Genomic DNA, 23,559 nt, shown 5'->3' with positions numbered 1-23,559 from the left:
GTTTATCACAAACCCATTTTTCAGCCAGAGTGCAAAAGGAATCAGCTGGTGAAAACTTTAACAAAAACAAAATTAAATCTCTACATAAGAAAAAGAAAGAAAACAAAAAAAACAACAACAGCCAACCGCTCTTCTACTGAAGAAAAATAATATTGACGTTGTCAAAAAAAAAGGAAGTTAGCCCAGTGCTCACATTTTAGATGCTCAACGCAGCAGCTGAACGTCTCTGCTCTGAAGGCACATCAACATTCTGCCTCACAGTCTCCCTCCCCCTCGTCAACTCAATTTATTATAAACAACAATAAAACAATAGAGCAACAAACACGCTGACCTTAAATACAGGGTTAATCAAAAGTGAATTGGAAAACAACTAGACGTGTGTTTTTTTTTGTTTAGCATACCGTGTGTAACAGTGATGAAGTGAACTTCCTTCATCAAAGCGCTGACTAACTAAATACCCCCCTAACCCACCCCCCCCTCCCCCCTACTACCCTCCCACGTCACGCACGGCCGCGTCGCACCTCAAATTAGTTTGCGTGAGCAGCAGCATCTTCTCACGTCTCCCTGAACCCCATAAAACCAAGGCCTTCACTGCCCTGCGGAAATCCCTATGCTTTATCACTGCAGCTTTTGCGTGCGTGCGTGCGTGTGTATGTGTGTGTGTGTGCGTGTATGTGTGTGTGTGTGCGTGCATGCGTGTGTGTGTGTGTGTGTGTGTGTGAGAGAGAGAACGCAAAAGGTATGCAACTTGAACATGTGTGTATGTAGTCAAGAGTGGTCTTGGGTGCCTTGAGGTCTTGGACAGTGGTTAAAGCCACTAAGGGCGCTTCGGCTCGTGGCATTTCAGAGTTCCAACGGCGTCCTTCACTGCATGATAGATGATGTTCTTCACCTGAAGAACACAAAGCATACGTTTACAACACTGACACATCATGTACATGTGGCAGACACGACCGCCGGAGCTCCACTACCGCCGGAGCTCCACTACCGCCGGAGCTCCACGACCGCCGGAGCTCCACGACCGCCGGAGCTCCACGACCGCCGGAGCTCCACGACCGCCGGAGCTCCACTGCAGCCGGAGCTCCACTGCAGCCGGAGCTCCACTGCAGCCGGAGCTCCACTGCAGCCGGAGCTCCACTGCAGCCGGAGCTCCACTGCAGCCGGAGCTCCACTGCAGCCGGAGCTCCACTGCAGCCGGAGCTCCACTGCAGCCATCGGGCGTCGCGTCAACATCGTCACAGGGAATGTTCCCTTTTAACCCATTTAGACCCGAGGACGATTCTACAAAATGTCTTCTGATAAACGCATGTTTCTATGTTCTTCGTTCTCAAACATTTTCATGTCAAGGACCACTAAAAATATATGAAATTGGCCTACGACCCCCCATCTGAAAATATGTTGTTCCAGAGATCCCCCAGAAGCAAAGATTTGAGTAAAAAATGTTCGCTCTGAAAGTATATTCAAAGATTTGCGCCACATTCACGATAGTGCGGCACTAGGTGCAGCCGACTTTTGTTGCGTTCGATGGCTGTAATTTGCCCCGGTAATTTTTTTTTAAGCCGTCAGAACGCACCGCGATGCAACACAGTCAGTGGAGCTTCGCCGTAATAAATGCATTATTTCTAACAAATTAAATGCAAGATTATTATTAGTCAAAGCAAACAGAGAAAGAGGGAAAACACCAACCTGTAGCTTATCCTCGTGGTTGGAGTGAGTGGTGGAGAGATGTCTGAACTCCTGCGTCAGTCGGAAACAGTGCCTCACGTGCTCTGGAGATACAAAGTCTTCTGCCGCCTTGATACAGCTGTACAGGTTGTGCACCTATAGTAGGAACAATGCCAAAACCTCATTAATACATCACAGGTCCACTAGCCTCGGAAAACGCAGAAGTTTTTTGTTTTCAAAAAGGGGGAAAAAAATGCAGGAAAAGTGGCATAGGAGTGGGAGTGAACATTGTATTTCTCTAAACCAATAACGTCGGTGTCAACTTTGGTGACGTCAGTGTTCCGAGCTGGGTTCTAATGGGGAGGGGAGGAGGAGGGCCGCGGGGGAGAGGGGAGGAGGAGGGCCGCGGGGGAGAGGGGAGGAGGAGGGCCGCGGGGGAGAGGGGAGGAGGAGGGCCGTGGGGGAGAGGGGAGGAGGAGGGCCGCGGGGGAGAGGGGAGGAGGAGGGCCGCGGGGGGAGGGGAGGAGGAGGGCCGCGGGGGGAGGGGAGGAGGAGGGCCGCGGGGGAGAGGGGAGGCAGGCGCATAGGTTGGTGAATAGGAAGTTGGCGTCGGTTGCCAGCGCTAGTTTGGAAACCGGAAAACACAACCGACTTTCCTAGACCAAAGAATACAGTTTCAGCATAAAGGAATTGTCAGTTCTATCTTGATGCACTGTCTCCACCTGGTGGCTTTTATGAATGCAAACCTTCCATCTGCAAGTAACTAACTTTCCTGCTTAAAATGTTGCATTTGTACAACTTATCAGACAGGTTAGTACAGGTATGGAAGGTTATTTCCTTAAAATAAAGTAAGAAACTGATGGTATGTATGATTAATAATCATCACTTATTTCAAAATGTTACGTTCATGGCATCCAACTAAACTCGGCACACAAAGTTCGGAAACTTAACTTGGGTCCATTATTTCTCCACTTTAATAATACCATTTTTTTTATTGTATCTTATATAATTGTAATTGTTTATTAGTCACCTTTACAACAAGGTATAGTATGTAGGGATCGGACATTCCTGGAATGAGTAACACTGCTAAACGTAACACCCCCCAAAATAATTTCCAAAATTAAATATTGTTCTGTTGGCATTCACTCTCGTTTTGAGCTTCATGTGCTGGAAGGAGTGTGCCAGTCACAGGTGTGTTCCACTCAGTCACAGGTGTGTGCCAAGGCACATTAGCAGGGGTCCTGCCACTTTCTTGACTTTGTTTAACCCATTTTGGGCAGGAACCCCTTTTGGTGTTTTAAACATTATGTTATAATTTAGCTATTGAAAAATAGCAGATCTACAAGCTCATAGCGCGCCACCGAGTGGCGCGCTACGAGCTTGTAGGTCTGCTATTTTTGCTGCTCCAAGCAGCAGCAACACTGGTGGAAAGATGCCATGTTTGTCCCTTCAGGATAAGGCCCGTGCAGTAGGGCAAGTGGAAGCTGGTGCTCCAGCATACAGAGTCCGTCCCTTCAGGATAAGGCCCGTGCAGTAGGGCAAGTGGAAGCTGGTGCTCCTGCATACAGAGTCTGTCCCTTCAGGATAAGGCCCGTGCAGTAGGGCAAGTGGAAGCTGGTGCTCCAGCATACAGAGTCCGTCCCTTCAGGATAAGGCCCGTGCAGTAGGGCAAGTGGAAGCTGGTGCTCCAGCATACAGAGTCCGTCCCTTCAGGATAAGGCCCGTGCAGTAGGGCAAGTGGAAGCTGGTGCTCCAGCATACAGAGTGGCAGCATTATTTGGCGTCAGCCCTATGGTACCATTTATTGGACGTGCTGTACGTACTAGAGTGACCAACAGAACCACATTGGCTGACTTGTTGCAACAAATCCTGGTTGAGGAATGGGATGCCATCCCACAGCTGAATGTGGCTAGGTTGGTGACCAGCATGAGAAGGAGGTGCCAAGCGGTTGTGGCTGCTTTAGGATCGTCCACCCGCTACAGAGTCCATAACACTGAGTGTAAAATGTTAATAAAGTGTAAAAATGGTTAATGTGTTGTTTTTTCCTTATTACTGTGGGAGAGTGCAATCATCCAATCCACTATGCAACTCAAAGCAAGGGTTGAATAACAGCCATTTTGGCAAATGTTTTGGGGGTGTAACCCACACGTTTAGCAGTGTTACTCAGTCCAGGGAGGTGACTAATCAATGATTAAAATGATATAAGTTACAACCAATTGGTATTATTAAAGTAGAGAAATAATGAACCGAGTTAAGTTTACGAAGGGCTCACATTCTGGAGAAATCCCACAGGAAAAAAGTAATAAAAGATCACAAGTTGTTCATTATGACGTGATTTCTCAGGACGACCCAATTATACCCGTTAATAATAAGCAATATGATCACCCACTACGCATTTACACCTGGTATTTGTATGCATTCTTCTTCTGCTTTCTGTCTGCACGGCAACCAACTCTCAGCCAACCAATTCTCAGCATTCAGCATTCAACTATTGTTGAATGCTGCTACAGTTAATAGTTCACTGCGGACGAGGGAAAGAAAAGACAACTGTTGGGACTCCTAGCTGGTCTCCTAGCACTTAAGGTTTATGTCAACATGGTTAAACCTCCACAGCCGGTGACACAATGCGTTTCCTTATCCAATATCACATATTACACGGCTTGGTTGAATGCTTGATTCTGATTGGTCAATCGCCAAATTCAGCGGTCTGTTATTTCTGGATAATGACCACTCCGCTCTATAACAGACCGATGCCTAATCAAACCCTCGGAGCACCTGCTGTGCCCCGCTGATTTACTGCCGTTTCCAACATGACAGCCATGTAAACACACCCACTATGTCATTTACAGCTAAACATTGCTCTCAAAAATGTTTTTGAAAACATTTGAGCGTGGAATAGACGATGGAGTACCAGAATATGGATTCTATTTGATCAACTCACTTCCTTGTTTTCCGACTGTGCTGCAGCTGGGCAGATAGAGCGTCGCGTCCCCTTTCATGACGACGCCAGGCCCAGGAAATGAATGCATTTTTCCCATAGACATTTCAAAAAGTATTTATTTAAAGACCTTTTAAGCGTCGTACGAAGCCAACACGAGTCGTGACAAATCATGACAACACACAATATTTTGGACCAAACAAATAATTACATAGAAGAAAAACAAAAAAAAAAGTGTTGTAACCTGCCGTTTTTTTCTACTTTCTAATTCTTTGTTTGGCCCGAAAAATTGTGTTTGTTGTCATGATTTGTCACGACAAGAGTTGGCTTTGTCCGCGGCGTAAACGTCTTTAAATAAATACTTTCTGAAATGTCTATGAGGAAAATGAACGGAGAATAATTTCCTGGGCCCTGGTAGGGGGCGGGACTGCTTCGCTCTATACAGTAATACTACATGTAAGTTGGGCCTTAATGACAAATTATCAGTTTATAACCTGAATGCTATCATTCTATTCACGTTAAAAGTAAAGCAAAAGGTCTCACCTGGTGTGGAGCACCAGCAGGGATAAAGACAGCATCTCCTAAGAACTGGACAATGGCCCAGCCCTGGACTCCAAACTCCTCATAAAGTCTACGGCGGAGGACTTGGTCCAGATACCAGCTCTGGTCGTGGATGGGGTCGTGGTCCGGAGGGTTCTCTTGACCCTGTTCCTCTCCCACCTGACACAAACGGGGAGAAAGTACAGGACATTATATTTCAATATCAAACACACAGACTGCACTTAAATATACAGTGCAAACACCATGACTACCGAGGATATTTAGGTTCAAGTAAAGTTGGTTTACATGGCATTTCATTAGAAATTCAAATGAAAAAAGTTTTTATTTAATCATTAGTGAAAGGTTGGCCGGAATTAAGTAGTTCCGGTCATTTTGTGGGGGCACAGGGGGCCACGCATTAATAGTAAATTAATTCACAAAACTAGCGTCATTTGTATTGTTGACCTATTTCTACCATTCTACCATTTTGGACCCCTCTATCACACAGAACTATGTTTTTTGTGTCCATATCACTACGCCCCAAAAATAGTTCCATGTGATAGTGGGGTCAAAGTTGAACTAATATTTTAGAAATAGGTAAAAGAAAATACAAATGACGCTAGTTTTGTGGATTCATTTACTTTTAATGCGTGGTCCCAGTGCCCCTCACAAAATGACCAGAACTACTTAATATTCACCAAAACCAGAGCAGAACTCCCACCACGGGACTAGGGCAATCAATTAATACAGTTGCAACCACTATATTAATGGCAAGTATTTCATAAAACTTAAGTTAAAAAATTGTGAAATAACAGTAGACTACCAACTACTTAATTAAAATAAATAAAACGTAAATTCTGACAGACGCAGGCAATTCCTATAGAAACAGAGGGATAACATTTGATCTGAGATGTAGACCAATATTCAGCTGACCTTGCGGAGCAGCTCTCGGATCTTCTCGGCGTCCTTGGCAGCATAGATGTGCCAAAGTGCTCCGGGTTTCTCCTTGGCTTCGTACACTCTTCTCTTTGTCATGTCGTCCACATCACCCTCCTCAATGGTGGTCATGACCTCTGTAGGATGGACACGGACACGGACAGACACACACACAGACACGGACAGACACACACACACAAACACACGGACGCACACACACGGACGGACACACACACATGCACAGGGTATAGCTCGGTCACTATACGCAAGTCACTTGAACTACATTTGAGCTACAGCTATTGGCATTTGAGCTATGGCTAACGCCAAAGTGTCTTTGCCTGCCAACATTAGATTCTGAAAAACACTGACAACCTGTAACTTGACTCTTGAATCCTTAACTCTTTCTCTGCCACAGATGGTATTTAACTAGCTGAGATTACTACTCATTCACTTCCGTTCTCCCGGCTTGCAGACCTCCATTGTAAGAAACGGCTTATCTTAGCATTTGCTCACGCCGTTTATCTTTCGCCAGAAATGTTAATATTTGTGATGGGCTGTCAAAAACCCTGATTTTGGTTATAATTGAAATCAGTGATTTAGATTCAGTTATTAGCGTCAGTTATTAGCGTCAGTTATTAGCGTTAACGTTAACAGGCTAGACGCTAGACTGTAGTGTATCGCTCGCTGATATCAAACAATTAAATCTCCGTCTTTGGGCTAATCTCCGTCCTGGGCAGTTGATGAAATTAATAAAAAAGACGGAGATCTCCATCCTGAGCAGTAAAGTAAAGTTGGTCAAGTAACTACAGTAAGTGCACCGGGGTAGCAGAGGAGAACAGCCTCTGTCTTCATAGACTTGAAAAGAAAAGTTACACATTTTAACCCAACATTGACATCTACTGCACGAGTGAAAAGAGTTTATTAAGATGTGAGTATTAGGAAAAAGGATGAAGAGAATTACGACACCACTGGCCGTTCATCCAAGGGGTTGATAAATGTTGTTTAAGAGTCACATATATAACCGTAAAACATGGATGAAACGGTGTGCTCTACACACCCTACAGGCCTACAGACCTACAACGGGATGGGGTGGGGGGGGTTTGGGGTGTGGTGGGGCGGCGGAGAAAGGGGGAGTTAGTGGAAGGGCATGCTACAGCATTGATGCAATGGAAGAGTCTACCGACCTTTGCGTCCAGCGACACCTGCCTCTGTGAATGAGAAATTCGGCCACAGTCAAAATAGTGAGACCCACTGTCAGGTCTTTTCAGAGCTCTGATTGACGCCATTCTTCCATTTTTCTAAAAATATTTGTATTGGTAAACCATTTAATATGGGTCATGTATTTTTACTATTGTGGACATAATTATGTTGTTGTATGACATTGATTGGTCTGACATTAATTGTTCTGCAAGTGTTTTCAATCATTATTGTTAAGTGTTAACTATAAATTGACGTCATGTTGTACTTATAACTATGGGACCCTGACGAAGGCTTGACAGCCAAAACACGTTGGTCGTTTTTTTAATGCTCTTTGCCGAGCTGATGCCGTCCGGGATAAATAAAGGCTTTTTATATCCCGACTGCAACTCCTTTTGTTGTTCCATTATCGAACCCTCGCCAACGAGCACCTGTTTACAGTATTTATAACCACACGGACCACGGCAGCACTTCTTCCCGTTAGTATTCAACTTTTTTTGTTAATCGAATAATCAAGATTAGGGCTGGGCGATATGGCGCTATTTATAGTCTGTACGATGGAAAAGGTCTATCGTTTAATATGAAGCTCTATCGTTTATATCGCCGTGTTGCAAAACACGCTTTGCGGCAGTACAGCATTCCCAGGTACGCTGCCAATATATAAACATGGATGGAGATGATAGCGGACAAGATTCAGAGCGGGGTAACGCTAACCCGGTCTGTCAACTTTATAAATTCAGGTTTCATGCCCAAATGTATACCGCGTTGGCACTGGGCAGCAGCAACATGGTCAAGCCTTGCGACACAGGCTTGTGACAGCCTACAGATGCTGCTGATTACCATTGCAATGTAACAATATATATTCCATAATACTCAATGCCGTGTGGCACATTCTGATCAGTTGATTTTGAATATCTGCCGATAACGATATTTCCCGATCCGATATTTATATTTTTATAGAACACTAGTACAATATCCAAAATCACAGACAATATCCAGTCTAATATCACTGATATGGATATCATATTGATATTATATAAATATTACCCTGTTTTTCAAAGGTCTTAGAGAAACTAGTATATTAACGTATTTCTTCACATCTGGAAAATCAGAAAATCCTTTATGAACACCAATACGGTTTCAGAAAGAATCATTCCTCTTACATGGCTTTATTACAACTTGTTGATAATATATACACAGCCAGAGATAAGAATGAGTTTGCATATTTCTGGAATTATCTAAGGCAACTGATAGTCAATTATGATGGAACTGAAGTATTATGGTTTCCAAAGACATATTATAAAATGGCTTCAGTGTGGTATAGGTATAGTTCAAATGGTATAGTAGCAGGCAGGGCAATACTATTGTCTGGAGTCCCCCAGGGGTGATTTTGGGTCCTTTATATTAATGATTTGCCAGGCATACTTTTCACTGACGACACCAGTTTAATTATAACAGATACCGACTTTCATTCCCTCATATATGAAGCAAACAAAGGTCATGGAAACAGATTTCTACATGGTTCCACGCAAATAAGTTATCCTTAAATGTAGCAACGTCAACTTTTATTGTCTTTGGTGGAAAAAGTTAAAGATGTTCAGAGTCTTGTGAAATTACTATTAATGGAAAATTCTTAGGAGTCTTAGTAGATGAGAAACTCACCTGGAAGGAACATATCAACCTCATTTCTAGATTGCTTGGTGTCATCAGGAAAATTAGTGGTCTGGTCAATCTGGTTTGCTTACTTTATACTACGGCTTGATTTACCCACATTTAACATATTGCAATATTGTCTGGGCCAGCACTTATGTCCCATACCTCCACACTACAGTCTTTATCTACACCAGAAGAGGTTGGTTAGAACCGTTACTTTTTCAAAACGACTCGACCACTTTCTTTTAACAAGCTTAAAAATAACCCCAACTCCATTCCCAAGCCTTTTAGTAAATACTGTCAAACTAATTCTCAAATACAACACTAGACAGGCTACACATCTTTATTTAAATAAAACAAATGTATATATGGCATTGATGCAATGGAAGAGTCTACATACCTTTGCGGTCAGCAACACCGGACTCTGTGAATGAGAAATTCGGCCACAATCAAAATAGTGAGACCCACTGTCAGATCTTTTCAAGGCTCTGATTAACGCCAGAAGGACTTAGGACATGACCGGACAATGTCCAGCAGAGTTGCATCCATCCATTATTTTCTTAGCAATTAAACACTTAAGCGTCGTTTTATACGTTGTCGCACAACAGCGTGCAAAAAATAGCTGACATACAAGCTGGCAACGTGTCACAACGCAGACTTACAGAGATACTCAGTTTTTGAAATTATGTCAGCTCTTGAAATTATGTCAGTCCACTCACCCTGCTCATCAGCTCCGTCTCCATGAGGGATACCGACATAGACCATAACGTTGACGGCGTCAGACACATCCAGGTGGAGGTTGGTGGTGCCAACCTTCCTGTCTTCTGTGGAGGCCAGCCCTGAGGTAAGAGAGAGGGGTGTGAGAGAGGTAAACACAAAAAGATGAGGAGCAATACAGAGAACAATTCAATTCAAATATTCTTTATGAGAAGAGTGAATGTGGGTCAGTCTTCTCTCCCTCTCTCACCATAAGCGTTGTACATCTTAGGTCCCAGGTCGGGACGCACAAAGAAGTTGGGCAGCCGCGCGGCCAGGTTGAGACGGCCATCTCTCTTTGTGTACTCGGGCAAGGGGAGGTTGTCCATCAGATCTTCAAACCTGGGGCGAGAGAACATCAGGCGGTGAGAATTTAAGTTGCGGCTAAATACTAAATGGTCTGACAGAATGGACTTAGATCTAAGTTCTCAAACATTTTACTGTCCAGGGGTCCGCTCTGGTGGTCCCTGAACATTCCTTTGATAGCCACTGATCTTGTGGGACAGTGTTCAGTGGTGGGGATAGTTTAAGGCCGTTTGCTGGGTAGTCCAAACACAGCAACAGTTGAGCCATAAATCACTACACATTGTCATTTCTCACCGTGTCGGCATCATATCTCTGAAGTCTTCTCCGGGTGGCCAATCCTTCAGTTTCAACACCATGGGCTGTTCATCAGAACCCTTCAGACGCTCTGCAGAGACACAAACACAGACCCGTCAGTCACAATGTTAGCAGCATGTATGTATGGGCTGTAACAGAACCCAGCCAGAGTGAATTAAAACATGAAAGGGTTACTCACTGGAGATGATCTCGAATCCGTCGAAGAAGTCCCTGACCTTGACGTCGGCGACGATGGAACAGTTTCTACAGTTGACCAGATCTACGTCCTGGTCTCCAAACTCCAGGCTGAACGCTGCAGGGTTCCACAGGTGTTGTTTCAGACGCTTATGTATGCCTGACACCAACACGGGCTGCAGGCAAACACCAGAGAATTAAACTTATGTATGCCTGTTACCAACACGGGCTGCAGGCAAACACCAGAGAATTAAACGTATGTATGCCTGTTACCAACACGGGCTGCAGGCAAACACCAGAGAATTAAACGTATGTATGCCTGACACCAACACGGGCTGCAGGCAAACACCAGAGAATTAAACTTATGTATGCCTGACACCAACACGGGCTGCAGGCAAACACCAGAGACGAGAGAATGAAACAGCAACCTCAAAAGTCCAACGTCCTCGTTCTACCCCAGTCCCCTACACCTAATGCTTGATCTCATTTACCAATAATAGGATATCTACAAGCTCCACACATCCACACATTTTCACTATTTCTGCCATTTTTAAATGTGTGTCAGTGATTTCAAAGTTAATTGTCATATCTGCCCTGTGCAATTTTGGATTACGAATGCTAAAAGGCAAACTGAGAAACGAATTGGAACGTTTCAATGCAAAAAACACAAATCGCAATTATTTGTGTGACAATTAATTAACTTGTGTAATCGTGACAGCCCTAATCTCACGTGTTTAAATGTGACATGTTGTGGATAGATACTGATTTAATTGTAACCCCTAACATGTCCTGATTCTACTGCACCCCCTAATCTAATTCCGACAAGTTTGGCTTGCCGTTCTTTCTGTGTGACACCGATCTCGCTTACCTGTCCCTGTTTCCAACACTCTCTGAAGATCTTCCAGTTGTTGGAGTTGCCAGGATCCTGAAGGCAAAGGAGTCGCCCGTCACAGAGCCAGGTGTGGGAGGTGTGTGGGTCCAGCACACTGAGACCCATCACCCCGTCCCTGCGGGGCCCCAACACGCCCAGCTCGCCACCGTCCGAGCCCCCGGGACGCCGGCCCTCCGCCTTCTTGGTCTCCACCACCGAGGCGATGATGTGATCCAGGAAGTTGGGCAGGCTGCCCTTCAGTTTGTCACCCTGACAGACAAACAGCAAACATTTCCGTCAATGAGGACTTAAGCAATTCTGGAACACCATCACCTTGTTTTTTTCCCCCCTTCTTTTTATTAAGTACCTTTCAAAGTGTTGTTGAAAGTTAAATATAGACATAATACATATTTACACCCGGCAACTCATTACTAGGCCATGGTCTATGAGCTGTCCTGACACATTTCTCCCCGTCCCCTTTCCCCAAAAGGACCACAATGGAAACAAGCCTGCCGGCTTTCTTGTGTTCAATCAAAGTAGTCAAGACTGAGAAATGTTTTGTTTGGTAAAATGTGCTAAATATTGGAGAAGCTGTTTTGTTTATGATTCAATATTTCATTTCACACTGTGGTGGTGAATGCATGTAATGTTGCTTTATGACTCATCAAGAGTAGAGGTGGTAGATGGTGTTGTCATGGCTAAGAGTAGAGGTGGTAGATGGTGTTGTCATGGCTAGTAGAGGTGGTAGATGGTGTTGTCATGGCTAGTAGAGGTGGTAGATGGTGTTGTCATGGCTAAGAGTAGAGGTGGTAGATGGTGTTGTCATGGCTAAGAGTAGAGGTGGTAGATGGTGTTGTCATGGCTAGTAGAGGTGGTAGATGGTGTTGTCATGGCTAAGAGTAGAGGTGGTAGATGGTGTTGTCATGGCTAGTAGAGGTGGTAGATGGTGTTGTCATGGCTAGTAGAGGTGGTAGATGGTGTTGTCATGGCTAAGAGTAGAGGTGGTAGATGGTGTTGTCATGGCTAGTAGAGGTGGTAGATGGTGTTGTCATGGCTAGTAGAGGTGGTAGATGGTGTTGTCATGGCTAGTAGAGGTGGTAGATGGTGTTGTCATGGCTAGTAGAGGTGGTAGATGGTGTTGTCATGGCTAAGAGTAGAGGTGGTAGATGGTGTTGTCATGGCTAAGAGTAGAGGTGGTAGATGGTGTTGTCATGGCTAGTAGAGGTGGTAGATGGTGTTGTCATGGCTAAGAGTAGAGGTGGTAGATGGTGTTGTCATGGCTAGTAGAGGTGGTAGATGGTGTTGTCATGGCTAGTAGAGGTGGTAGATGGTGTTGTCATGGCTAAGAGTAGAGGTGGTAGATGGTGTTGTCATGGCTAGTAGAGGTGGTAGATGGTGTTGTCATGGCTAGTAGAGGTGGTAGATGGTGTTGTCATGGCTAGTAGAGGTGGTAGATGGTGTTGTCATGGCTAGTAGAGGTGGTAGATGGTGTTGTCATGGCTAAGAGTAGAGGTGGTAGATGGTGTTGTCATGGCTAGTAGAGGTGGTAGATGGTGTTGTCATGGCTAAGAGTAGAGGTGGTAGATGGTGTTGTCATGGCTAAGTCACTGATATGTTGTCATTGCCGAGTCACTGATATGCCCTCTCCGTTTTACTTCCCGTAACTAGACATAACAACAGTCAGACACACCATTTGTCAGACACCCTCCTCAAACCCTAACCCAACCTCACAAGAAGCCACGGGAGATTTTTAAACCACAGCACAGATTAGTTTTAACCCTCCATGCATGTCGGGAGCCACTGGTGATTTTTTTAACCCGCAGCACAGGTGATATGTTTTCACAGGGGTTGCCAATGCAAAGCAACTGAATTAAAATAGCTCGTCACGTTAGGACGATAAGCTACTGATTTTCAGGCTTTGGGAAATTTAGAACAGGGTTTAGATATCCATCCCTAGTCACAGTTGTTTTTTGAGTGGTGCAACCACTCCAAGGAACAGCAATGTCCGTGTTCACCTACCTATGTGACTCGTGTTAATGTGTGTGACTCATGTGTGACTCATGAGTACCAGTAGGGGCGCTGTTGTGGCAGAGACAGAGAGATGCACTGTTGCCTGCTAATATGAGAGAGAGAGAGAGAGAGAGAGAGAGACGGGGGGGGGGGGGGGGGGGGGGAGATTTGCACCACTCAGTTCACACGGGTGTGATTTTTTTAGGTATGCTTACCCCTCCTGAGGAAAAGACGGAAGGGAAAGGTACCCCGCTGTCTCCAGGGCCCTGCGTGAGTCTGCCAGGACCAGAGTTGAGCAGGTCCCGGAGACTGGAGCCCTCAGGCTTAGGCTGGGCTGCGCTGGGCCCAAGTAACAAGCTGTTGAAGAGCTTGGGGCTGGAAGCGGAAGGCTTGGACAGGGCGCTGAGCGAGTCCAAGCCAAAGGGTGGCCGAGAGTCTCTGCCCATCATGGAGCGCAGGGACCCGGTTTCTGGTAGGAAAGGGGTTTAAGAATTAGAGTGCAACTCAAAAGTTGTTTTATTAGTATTATTAGATTATTATATTTACTTATACATTCGAAAACAGCACAAAATAGCTACACATTGACAAGCTCACTTTCTATTTGTGAAAATTTGTTTTGTTACGTTTTTCCGTTGAAAAACATCTTCTAGGGACAGAATGTCCTGGAGGTTCTAAAGAAAGTACCTTTAGTGTCATCCTTGGCTTTTTGCGTGGCCAAGTCTGCCAGCCAATGCAGGGCCGTGCCGCCACCCTCTCCCGTAGAAGAGCGAGCGTCCTTGACAGAGGTCTGAGTGAGGTTAGCGCCGGGAGGAGCGCTGGTGGTGCTACACGTCGGCGAGGCACCGCTGCTCCCCACCACCGCCGCCACCGTCTCCCCGCCGGCCGCGCCCCCTCCTCCTCCGTCCGACGCCGTGGCTTCCGTTTTAACCGTCGTCGTCGTCGTCGTCTCTGCCTCTGGTTTGACGGAAGGGGCGGTACTCGAGGCCGCCGCAGCACTGTTACTCCCTGTAGACTGCTGGTAATAAGATTGGCATTGGTTATTGATCGAGAAGACAGAGCCGTGGTTTTCAACCTTTTTCATGTCAGGGCCTATTACTTATTCGGCATTTGAGCCACGGACCACCATTTGATGACATTTAGACTCAGACCCAAAACTAAAGAATATTTTGATATCATTGGAGTTTGTCCACAATTCCAAGGTTTATCACTGGTACCATAGGAGAGATAACAGGCAAATGTTGACCAAAATAACAATTATTCTACATTCTCTAATTGTTTAGACTTCTTGTAAATTAAGTTATGCAGAGGTTTTAAAATAATTGAAATCTTGAGTGTAAAATGAAACCAAAGGGTCCAATTGGTTTCATATTACACTCTCAAGAGTTAAAGGTCTATAGGGGTCCATTTGGTTACCAACTATCCATCATTTAGCTGGGGACCACCTGGACCCCCCTCAAGGACCACTGGTGGTCCCCAGACTACTGGTTGAAAACCACTGCATTAGAGTACGACAGTCAAAATGCATTTCATTAAACGGGTAATGAATAATGATAGTACAGCTTTGCAATACCTGTGAAATCCCATTGGGGGCGCTGGGGCGCGCTAGAGGCTTTGTCTGTCGACTGGTGCAGGGACAGTTGGCCTTAATGCCCCACTTGCCCCTGGCTGAATGGACCATGTCCCCAATGTTGTAGAGAGCTAAACGGGAGGGAGGGAGGGGGCACTTTCATTCAATACAACAGGAAGGACACAGACTACCAAAAAACTAAACATTAAGCGTATAACTTATAACCCATCGTACTTGGGTACCAGGAAGAACAGACCCACCAGCTGACAATACATTTGTTCTTTTCGGCAAACAGCACCTTTCAAAGTATTTTTGATTTAGATCAGGTCAGATGTGTGTATCTGTGTGAGAGTGCGTGTTAAGTGTTTTAGAGATCTTACCTGCTCCTGGTATGATCTGTGTGGGCATGAGGTTCTGCGGTTCATGAGGTTGACCTTTGGCGCACTTCAGCCAAGAGAAGCACTCGTCCTCAGGAACCTCGTCTACATCTGAGGGAAAATAACACATTAAAGCACATACTGGACGTTTCAAACACACATCTAGATACAAAAATAAAATAAAAATCACACTCAGGTGAAGTGAGGGGCGCTCTTATCATCGTACATCATCATGACGTAACATTGATCCATTTGATCAGACACTATGACGTGAAATTGTCCATTCATTGTCAATGGGAATTTAATGTTTGTATAGGACAAAACATAAAATACAGAGTTGCTCAGACACATGACATAGATTCTCCATTCATTGTCAATGGGTTTTTAATGTTTGTGTAAGACAAAAATCTACACTAATAGCTGAATATAAGAGGGGTAGTGCCCCTCAAAAACATGTATAGACCAATATGACACTGTATATATTGTAAATGAAGCCAAAGCATCTCCAGTTAAGCCTCACCTTCCCGGGGTCTGTTCCGGCGGAGTCGATAGCAGTCCAGACAAACTCCGAAGCCACACTTGCGACACACCCAGTGGATGTTGAACAGGGTGGTCTCGCACACGTCACACATCTCCCTGATGCCCCGCACCGCCCGCTTCCACGCCACTTTCTCTGCACGACAGGACAGAAGACAACGAACACACCTTATTACGAAGTAGACGGTACAGAGGAGGGGTGCAACAGGGCGCCCCCAGAACAGTGGAGGATTATCGAAGCCATAGAAGCCCGGAGGCCAAATCTGGTACTGCAAGACTTCTGCATTTAGGACGCTTTCTGCGCAATGTGCGCATGCTTCTATCATCTGCTCCATTGGCTCTAGTCTCGCTTCACAATCTCTGAATGCTAGAGTCTGGAACTACAGCTCCCAAGAGCCGAGTAACGGAAGCCATCTCTTTGTGCGCGGATAGTTTAACAGAACAGTAGCATGGAATTAACACCAACAAAACTAGTGAAAGAAGAAATAACGGCGAGAAAAAGCCATCATAGCTTCAACAATCGACACGCTGTTTTGCTTCGAGTTGTTTCTGCCGCTGCACCAAGTGAGGGGATGCGTCACATCCATTTTATCGCTTACTCATGGAAAAAGCTTCCGTTCTCCAGACTGTATGAGAGAGGCAACAGTCTGGCCACACAAGACTATATTGACTCCAACAATGGAGCCAATCCCGGAAGAAGAGTGTACTTCCGGGTGCCTCATGCGCTGGTGAGCAACTGTCATTGAAATGAATAGGTGGGGGGCAGGGCCGTCCATTCTATAGATATGTTATAACTCTATGGGTGCAAGGGTTAATGGAACTAAAAAGAGACACAGTGCAGCTGCCTTTGTTAGCTGTGCACAAGGACTTGATTTATAGCCGTGTACTACCACATGGTAATTGGTTTAACCATGTGTGCTGGCACATTTTACTGTGTTTTTTTACTGCGTTTCCTTGCTAGTCGCCATTTGTTGTGTTTTTGCTGTGAAGTGCACAGAGACCCCTTGGGGTGATGTTGCACTATAAATAAAAATACACTGAATGGAGACTGAAACTAACTTGGAACGCATATCAGACAGGCAACCTCGCTTGCTGGCTTTAAGAGGCAGCTAAAAACCCACTTATATTACCATTATCCCCCCCCCCCCTTTAATGTCACTGTTTTAATGTTACTATTGACTAGATTTGAACGTATTACTCCGTTTTAAACTGTGTTTTTAACTTGAACGTAAAGCACTTTAACTGTATTTATGTCTGAAACATTTTAAAACATAGTAGCATAAATGGTTAAATGTGGTTAATTAAGTGTGGTTGCTCTCGTTACTCACGGTGAGGCTCCACCATCATCATGGCTTCCTTCTCGGACATGACCAGCTGGCAGAACTGATCCCCCACGTTGGCCAGGATGTACTTGGAGGTGTCGAGGTCCAGGCCCTCCTGGATGGCCGGAGCAGGGAGCCACAGCGCCATGGACAGCGAATCGCTCTGCTGCGGACTCAGGAAGCCCTCCACGCGCAGAATACCTTTACGGGTGAACGCCAGCCTGGACAGCGAAGACAACGGTCAAATGAATTACTAGCAAGTTACAGTTTGGAGGACGGCATTATTATTGATTTCCTTTTTAGTATTACTGAATTATTTTGGCTCAAGGTTGACGGAATGGTAAGAACTCAATGAAGACGAGATGCGAGTCTCTCGACTCGACATGGGACAATTGCATCTTTTATTTTTTTATATTTTTATCCCACGATTTTGCAACCCATTTTTTCACCCAATATCAATTATCTAATGTACTCCTGGGCGCTACACTTCCTCTGCCAGCGGACTCACCTCATGCTTCCTTCTATGCATGAGGAGTCCGAGCCGTTTCTTTTCACCTGACAGGGGGGAGGGTGTCCCAGGTCGGACGCAGCAAGTGGAAGGAACACGTTATTCCGACCAGTTCCTTTCCCCTCCATCACTTGCATCTTTTAAACCAGGCCTGAAAATCCACCAGGCCTGAAAATCCACCCAAGGGAAAGGAAATGATCACTTCACCCTTAAAAAGGTGATCACCCCACCCCCCCCTTCTTTTTTCCAACTCTGTACATACAGCGTTTTATTTTTTTCCTGTGGTGATATTGATTTTTGTAGTTCTTTTTCCTGTGATATTGATTTTTGTAGTTCTTCCTGTGATATTGAATTCCGTTGTTATTCTAGTCTATGTCATGTCTATGAATTGATTGCATACTAGGGCCTAAATGGAAAAAAGACCACAAGGATGTTTTTTGTTGCCAACCCTTTTGGACAAAGTGTTTGACTGTACTCTGTTCCGTTTGCTGTTTTTCTGTCATTTCTGTCTAATAAACTATTCAATCAAATTCAATCAATCAGTACGCTGGTGTTCAGGTACATACTTGCGGAAGTGGAAGAAACGACAGGCCACATTAGGATCGTCGTCATCATCGGTGTCGTCTTCATTCCGGTATTTGCGGTAACGCTCCAGACGGCACTCCCGGCACTTGTGCAGGTGAGGAGCGACGTTGATGCAGGAGCCATCCTGGAGGAAAGACTCACCCGACTGCTTCAGACGACGGACCCTAGCCATGTCTTTTAACACTGACTGACCCACTGGAAAAAAACATAACACATTGACAGCCTTCAGAGAAAATGTATGTTTCTGTCGAGCTTTTATGAAGGACTAATTAATGAACATACAGTACCAGTATACAGTATTGGCAACTGGCAAGCTTACCTTTGAAGGGTTTGTTGCGTGGACGGCCCTTTACAGCCGCAGAGATCTTGGGTTTCTGAAGCGCAGCAGGGTCCTTGGCAAGGCCCGGTGTCCCTCCTGGACCCTGGCCTGTGCCATCTTCGTTGTCACTCAGGTCTGAGAGGTCGCTGTTTGTGCTGGAGTCGGAGTCACGCTTGGACGCCTGGCCCCTTTCCTGGTTCTGGTCAAAGGACACGGGTGCCTCTTCAATCCCACCTGCACTGCCAAACACAGCGGAGGTGGAGGTGGGCCTCTGCTCCTCTTCGTCCTCCTCGGTCTTGGGTCCTTCACCCTGTGACCTCTGAGAGAAAACGGGACCCGGAGAAGAGGAGGAACTAGTGGAAGTCGCTGCCGCCGAGAGAGCAGCAAAGGGGGAAGAAAGCATACCTTTGGGTGGCTCTGCCATAGTAAACAGGTTTGGCTTACTGTCCAGATTCTCTGCCTCGGACCCAGAAAGGCCAGCGAAGGATGTGTGTGGCGTCGTGTCTCCATATGTCAGGAAGGGGTTAGCGGGCTCTTTGGAGCCCTGCAGGAACAGGTTCTGGTGGCTGTCTGCAGTCTTGGAACAATTACTGCCACTCCTTTTAGCGGAACCTTGGGCTGTAGTTGCGTGAGCCGCCACGCCACCCATGTTCAGACCAGTACCTCTCATCGCGCCGGGCCCACTCATGCCTGCGAATGATGACGTTTTGTCGTCTCCTCCAAAGGGCTTGTTGAGCACTCCGTTTCCGGTCGGATGGGCCTCGGGCACTTTGGAGGCTTGCGCTGACCCAAAGAGCCCCGCCGATGTGGGGGCCATGGCAGACTTCTTCCCATCGTTGGGAGCAGCAGGCTTGATCAGACTCGGAGGAGCTTTACTCAGGCTCTCTGACACGGCTGTGAAGTAATTAGTGTCCTTGGATTGCGACTGACCGGAACCTGGAGTCTGGTTGGAACCGGGGCTCTGGGTCATGCACTGTAAAAACAAGTTCTGGTCTTGCTGTGCTTTTTGGGACCCATTCTTGGCCCCTCCGAAGCCAAAGCCGAAGGGCCTGGAGGAGTCCTTGGTGGCGGCTGAGGCTCCGTTCACCTGGGAGCTGACTTCTCCGAATACAGGAGCGGCTCCAGGCAGGGTCTGGGGCGCGCCGAAACTTGAGTTCTTGGAGCCCTGCGGCACAAAACAATGCAACATCATATTATAGCATCAGTTACAATAACACATGTCATGTCTGGCCTCGGGGGGTGTCTCAGCAAAACACTTTACTATCCATCATCACTCAAATTTAACTCACTCGACAATCGCACTTTAATGTTATCTCCCCACCTGCACTTATGCAATAATGCATACCTGCCAACCAACTGTGCAATTCTCGCCTTTATTTTTTGTAGAGGGATAGAATCACAGTAGGCAGACAGGAAATGGGGAGAGGGATGGGGGGGGGGGGAGACATGCAGTGGGGGCCGTCGGGATCGGGAGTCGAACCCACGGCACACTGCCAGACTGGATTACCAACCAAGGTGCCTGGACCGCTGAGCCACGGCCCAGACACCAACTATGCAATTCTTAACCCATTTTGACCTGAGATCATTTTCTAAAAATGTCTTCTACATCCTGACAGTTTTCTGAAAAAGCTATGTTTCTATGTCAGTGGTTCTTCGATTTTTCAAAAATAGCAGATCTACAAGCTCATAGCGCGCCACCGAGTGGCGCGCTATAAGCTTGTAGATCTGCTATTTTTCAATAGCTAAAGCACAACATAATGCTAACACCAAAAGGGGTTCCCGCCCAAAATGGGTTAAGAGCATCTGCTAAATGCCTAAATTATGAAATTGTCTTTACTTGCATCATAAAGTTGAAGTAGCCGAATATACATTATTAACCTGCTGTATATATACACATTTGAGGATATATATATTTACATGAGGATATTTGATTATTAGAGTCCTGAAAATGACATTATGCGCATGGAGGCCTTTCAACTCACTCTGAGCCATTAACCCATTCTGGGCGGGAACCCCTTTTGGTGTTAGCATTATGTTATGCTTTAGCTATTGAAAAATAGCAGATCTACAAGCTCATAGCGCGCCACCAAGTGTCTGCTATTTTTGAAAAATCGAAGAACCACTGACATAGAAACATAGCTTTTTCAGAAAACTGTCAGGATGTAGAAGACATTTTTAGAATCTGATCTCAGGTCAAAATGGGTTAAAAAAACAGTAGGCACAAAATACTAATACAGGACCAGTTCAGCATACAGGTACTGAGATCTAATAGAAACACAGCCTGCTAGCCTGGCTTCAGCCAGACTGATAATGTGGATTCTCTCTGGCTTCCTCCCCGCCGGTATCAGTCTGGACTTCGTCCCATAGGCTTAACTTAAAGTGGGCTTAACCCATTCTGGGCGGGAACCCCTTTTGGTGTTTCAAGCATTGTGTTACACTTTAGCTATTGAAAAATAGCAGTTCTATTTCATACCTACTGACCGCCAGAGGGGCGGTGTTTTCAACACCTGGATATGCATCACGCGCTCGCGCATTGGTCGAATATTAATACCAACACTGTCACTCGTGACCCCCTGTGGGCGTGAGCCACCGATATAGGTGCCCAGTTCACAGGGTTCATCCTCTTTCATCTTTTCGCCTCGAAAAGCGCAGGTCGTTGAAAACTAAGCAGCTACGCTACTGTGTCTCGTAACCAATGCGGTTGGGGCTACCTTGTGTCCTCCAGAGATACGCGTAGTTTGTTTTTACGACTGGGGTTTTCCCCCGTGCGTTCGATACGGACGTTCAACAATTGACATTGTGTGGTAAGTTTGAAGTGACAGACTGCAGCATTGAGGGTGTCTTTCGCCCCGCCGCTGCTGCTGGCGTGACGGAGTGACTCTGTGAGCCAGCGTCGCACGTAAGTATACTTTCTACGGTTGCTTGACAAAGCCAGTATTGTTTTGTTGACACACCGCTGTGTGTGTTTGGAACCAGCGCTGCACGTCTGCGCGCTGTGTTTGTGCTAACGTTAGCAACGAGAGTGTCCTCCGCTCCACTACTATCGTTGTAGCTGTATACTACTGGGTTTACTGGTGGTAATATAACAAACTGTCCCGTTTACTAAAACGTTACCTTGTTTCTTATTAATTGCCCTGTTTTATTTGGCATTAATATAGGCTTTGAGAGTGCTTTACGCTCTGCTGCCTGCCACTGTATTTCAGCGTGAAGGCTGCTACGGTGTGAATACTTTGGTGGTATTCGCTTAAAACTCATTCAATACTAAGTGTTGATTTGATGTATTTCTTATTAATTGCCCTGTTTTATTTGGCATTAATATAGGCTTTGAGAGTGCTTTGCGCTCGGCTGCCTGCCACTGTATTTCAGCGTGAAGGCTGCCATTACGGTATAGTCCCCATATAGGCACTGGGAGTGTGTTTCGCTCCGCTGCTATCGCTTGCCATCATGAACAGCATCTGTGCTGGATGCTCAGCCTCCCTGAGCCCGGACGATGGCCATGATATGTGCCCTACCTGTCTCGGCATAGCACATTTGAAACAAGCCCTGACAGAGGAGGCTTGTACCAACTGTGGCACCATGCCCTATGCGGCAAGGGTTGCAAGGTTGGCTGCAGTGGAGAGTCCGTCTATCGACATACCTTGCTCAGGAATGCCCACCCTGCGCTCGGTGAGGGATCGCCGTAAACAGAGCACTGATACAGATCGTGATGGCCTGGAAGGGGACGAGGAGGGGGAACACTCGCCCCACCGTTAAGAAACGGGCTCTCTGGGGCAGGAGGTGGATGCTCCTCAGATGCCTGGGCACGACCTCTCTGTGACCAAGCAGGCCGTCTTGTTGGCTTTGTCACTGCTGGGGCTTGACACCCCTGTTAGTACGGCCCCGACTCGAAATGCCTTTTTCAAAGGCACTGAACAGCCTACGTCCTTCAATGTGCCGCCCTCTGCGGATTTCATAAAGGAGCTTCAGTCGTGTTGGGGGAACCCGAAGTCTAATCTTCACTTCTCACAGGACTGCAGGGCCTTGTCGACCATGGGGGATGCGGCCACATTGGGTTTGAACCGCATGCCTCCAATTGATGAGGCCGTTGCGTCCCTGGTAGTGTCCCCGGACGAGGCCCTCAGGCCTGATGCTCGTTGTCCACGAGCGCAGTGTAGAGTTACGGACGACTACCTGACTAAGAGCTACGACACAGCAGCTCGTATGGCGCGTCTCGGCAACTCTCTTTCCCATCTTGTCCTGGCCCTGTCCCAGTCCCTCCAGATGGCGGGGGCTGACGCACACACACAGAGCCTGAGTGACGTTTCCCTCAGGACCTTTGCTTACATGTCCAGGGAACTTGGCAGACTGATGTCCACTCTGACCATGGCCCGTCGCCAGGTATGGCTCGCCCAGGCCCCATTGTCGAGCAGATGCAGAGAGTCTCTCCTCAAGCTGCCCGTCGTTCCAGGGGTGATGTTTGGGCCCGCAGCTCAAGAGGCCCTGGACCGTGGTGTTCAGGCAAGGAAGTCTAGGAAGCAGTATGCGGACCTGCGTCAGGGGTCTGGCAGGTCTGCGTCCCGGGCTGGCAGATACTCGGGCCCTCCTTCCTACCCAGCAGCTGGTGCTCGAGGTTCCTTGGGAGGCAGGCGTTCCTTCCCTCTGCAGGGCCAACCCCAGCAGAATTTCCCGCAACCTTCGTTTCGGGCACCCACAGGCAGGGCGCCTAGGCGTGGGGCCTCTAACAGTCGTTTCTCCGGACCACCTAAGGCCCGGGGGAGTCAAGCTTGACCCTCCGGACCCAGGCCCCAGCAGGTTCACCCCACAACATCTCAGCCGCTGGGAAGCCTTAACTCCAGACCCTTGGGTGCTAGCAACGCTATCCGAGGGTTACAGGATTCAATTCAGACGTCGGCCCCCGCCATTCAACGGGGTAAGAATGACCGTGGTCGACGACCCACTGAGGTCTCGGGCCCTCAGTCTGGAAATTGCAGAGCTCCTACAGAA

General features: G+C 46.7%; 1 protein-coding gene across 3 annotated transcripts in view; it reads right to left on the bottom strand.

Annotated features, from left to right (window-relative positions):
• Positions 1 to 496: 496 nt before the first annotated feature.
• Positions 497 to 23,559, bottom strand: part of kdm3b (lysine (K)-specific demethylase 3B) — a 44,503-nt gene continuing 21,440 nt past the window's right edge. The window contains exons 8-26 of one of the 3 annotated variants that reach the window (XM_079505025.1): positions 18,577 to 19,741; positions 18,239 to 18,452; positions 17,171 to 17,385; positions 15,826 to 15,978; positions 15,309 to 15,416; positions 14,932 to 15,059; positions 14,046 to 14,376; positions 13,577 to 13,830; positions 11,349 to 11,621; positions 10,485 to 10,656; positions 10,286 to 10,376; positions 9,897 to 10,027; positions 9,649 to 9,768; positions 9,330 to 9,353; positions 7,264 to 7,287; positions 6,077 to 6,216; positions 5,147 to 5,323; positions 1,687 to 1,821; positions 497 to 892 (exon numbers count right to left, since the gene is read on the bottom strand). In XM_079505025.1, the coding sequence (XP_079361151.1) occupies positions 818 to 892; positions 1,687 to 1,821; positions 5,147 to 5,323; positions 6,077 to 6,216; positions 7,264 to 7,287; positions 9,330 to 9,353; positions 9,649 to 9,768; positions 9,897 to 10,027; positions 10,286 to 10,376; positions 10,485 to 10,656; positions 11,349 to 11,621; positions 13,577 to 13,830; positions 14,046 to 14,376; positions 14,932 to 15,059; positions 15,309 to 15,416; positions 15,826 to 15,978; positions 17,171 to 17,385; positions 18,239 to 18,452; positions 18,577 to 19,741 (3,930 nt within the window). In that variant the 3' untranslated portion in view covers positions 497 to 817. The remainder of the gene's footprint in view (positions 893 to 1,686; positions 1,822 to 5,146; positions 5,324 to 6,076; positions 6,217 to 7,263; positions 7,288 to 9,329; positions 9,354 to 9,648; positions 9,769 to 9,896; positions 10,028 to 10,285; positions 10,377 to 10,484; positions 10,657 to 11,348; positions 11,622 to 13,576; positions 13,831 to 14,045; positions 14,377 to 14,931; positions 15,060 to 15,308; positions 15,417 to 15,825; positions 15,979 to 17,170; positions 17,386 to 18,238; positions 18,453 to 18,576; positions 19,742 to 23,559) is intronic. The other 2 variants (XM_079505026.1, XM_079505027.1) reach the window with 2 other exon arrangements.

Source organism: Electrona antarctica, assembly GCF_951216825.1.
Source record: "Electrona antarctica genome assembly, chromosome: 1".
Taxonomy (NCBI): domain Eukaryota; kingdom Metazoa; phylum Chordata; class Actinopteri; order Myctophiformes; family Myctophidae; genus Electrona; species Electrona antarctica.
This window is presented reverse-complemented; position numbering and strand designations above follow the sequence as displayed.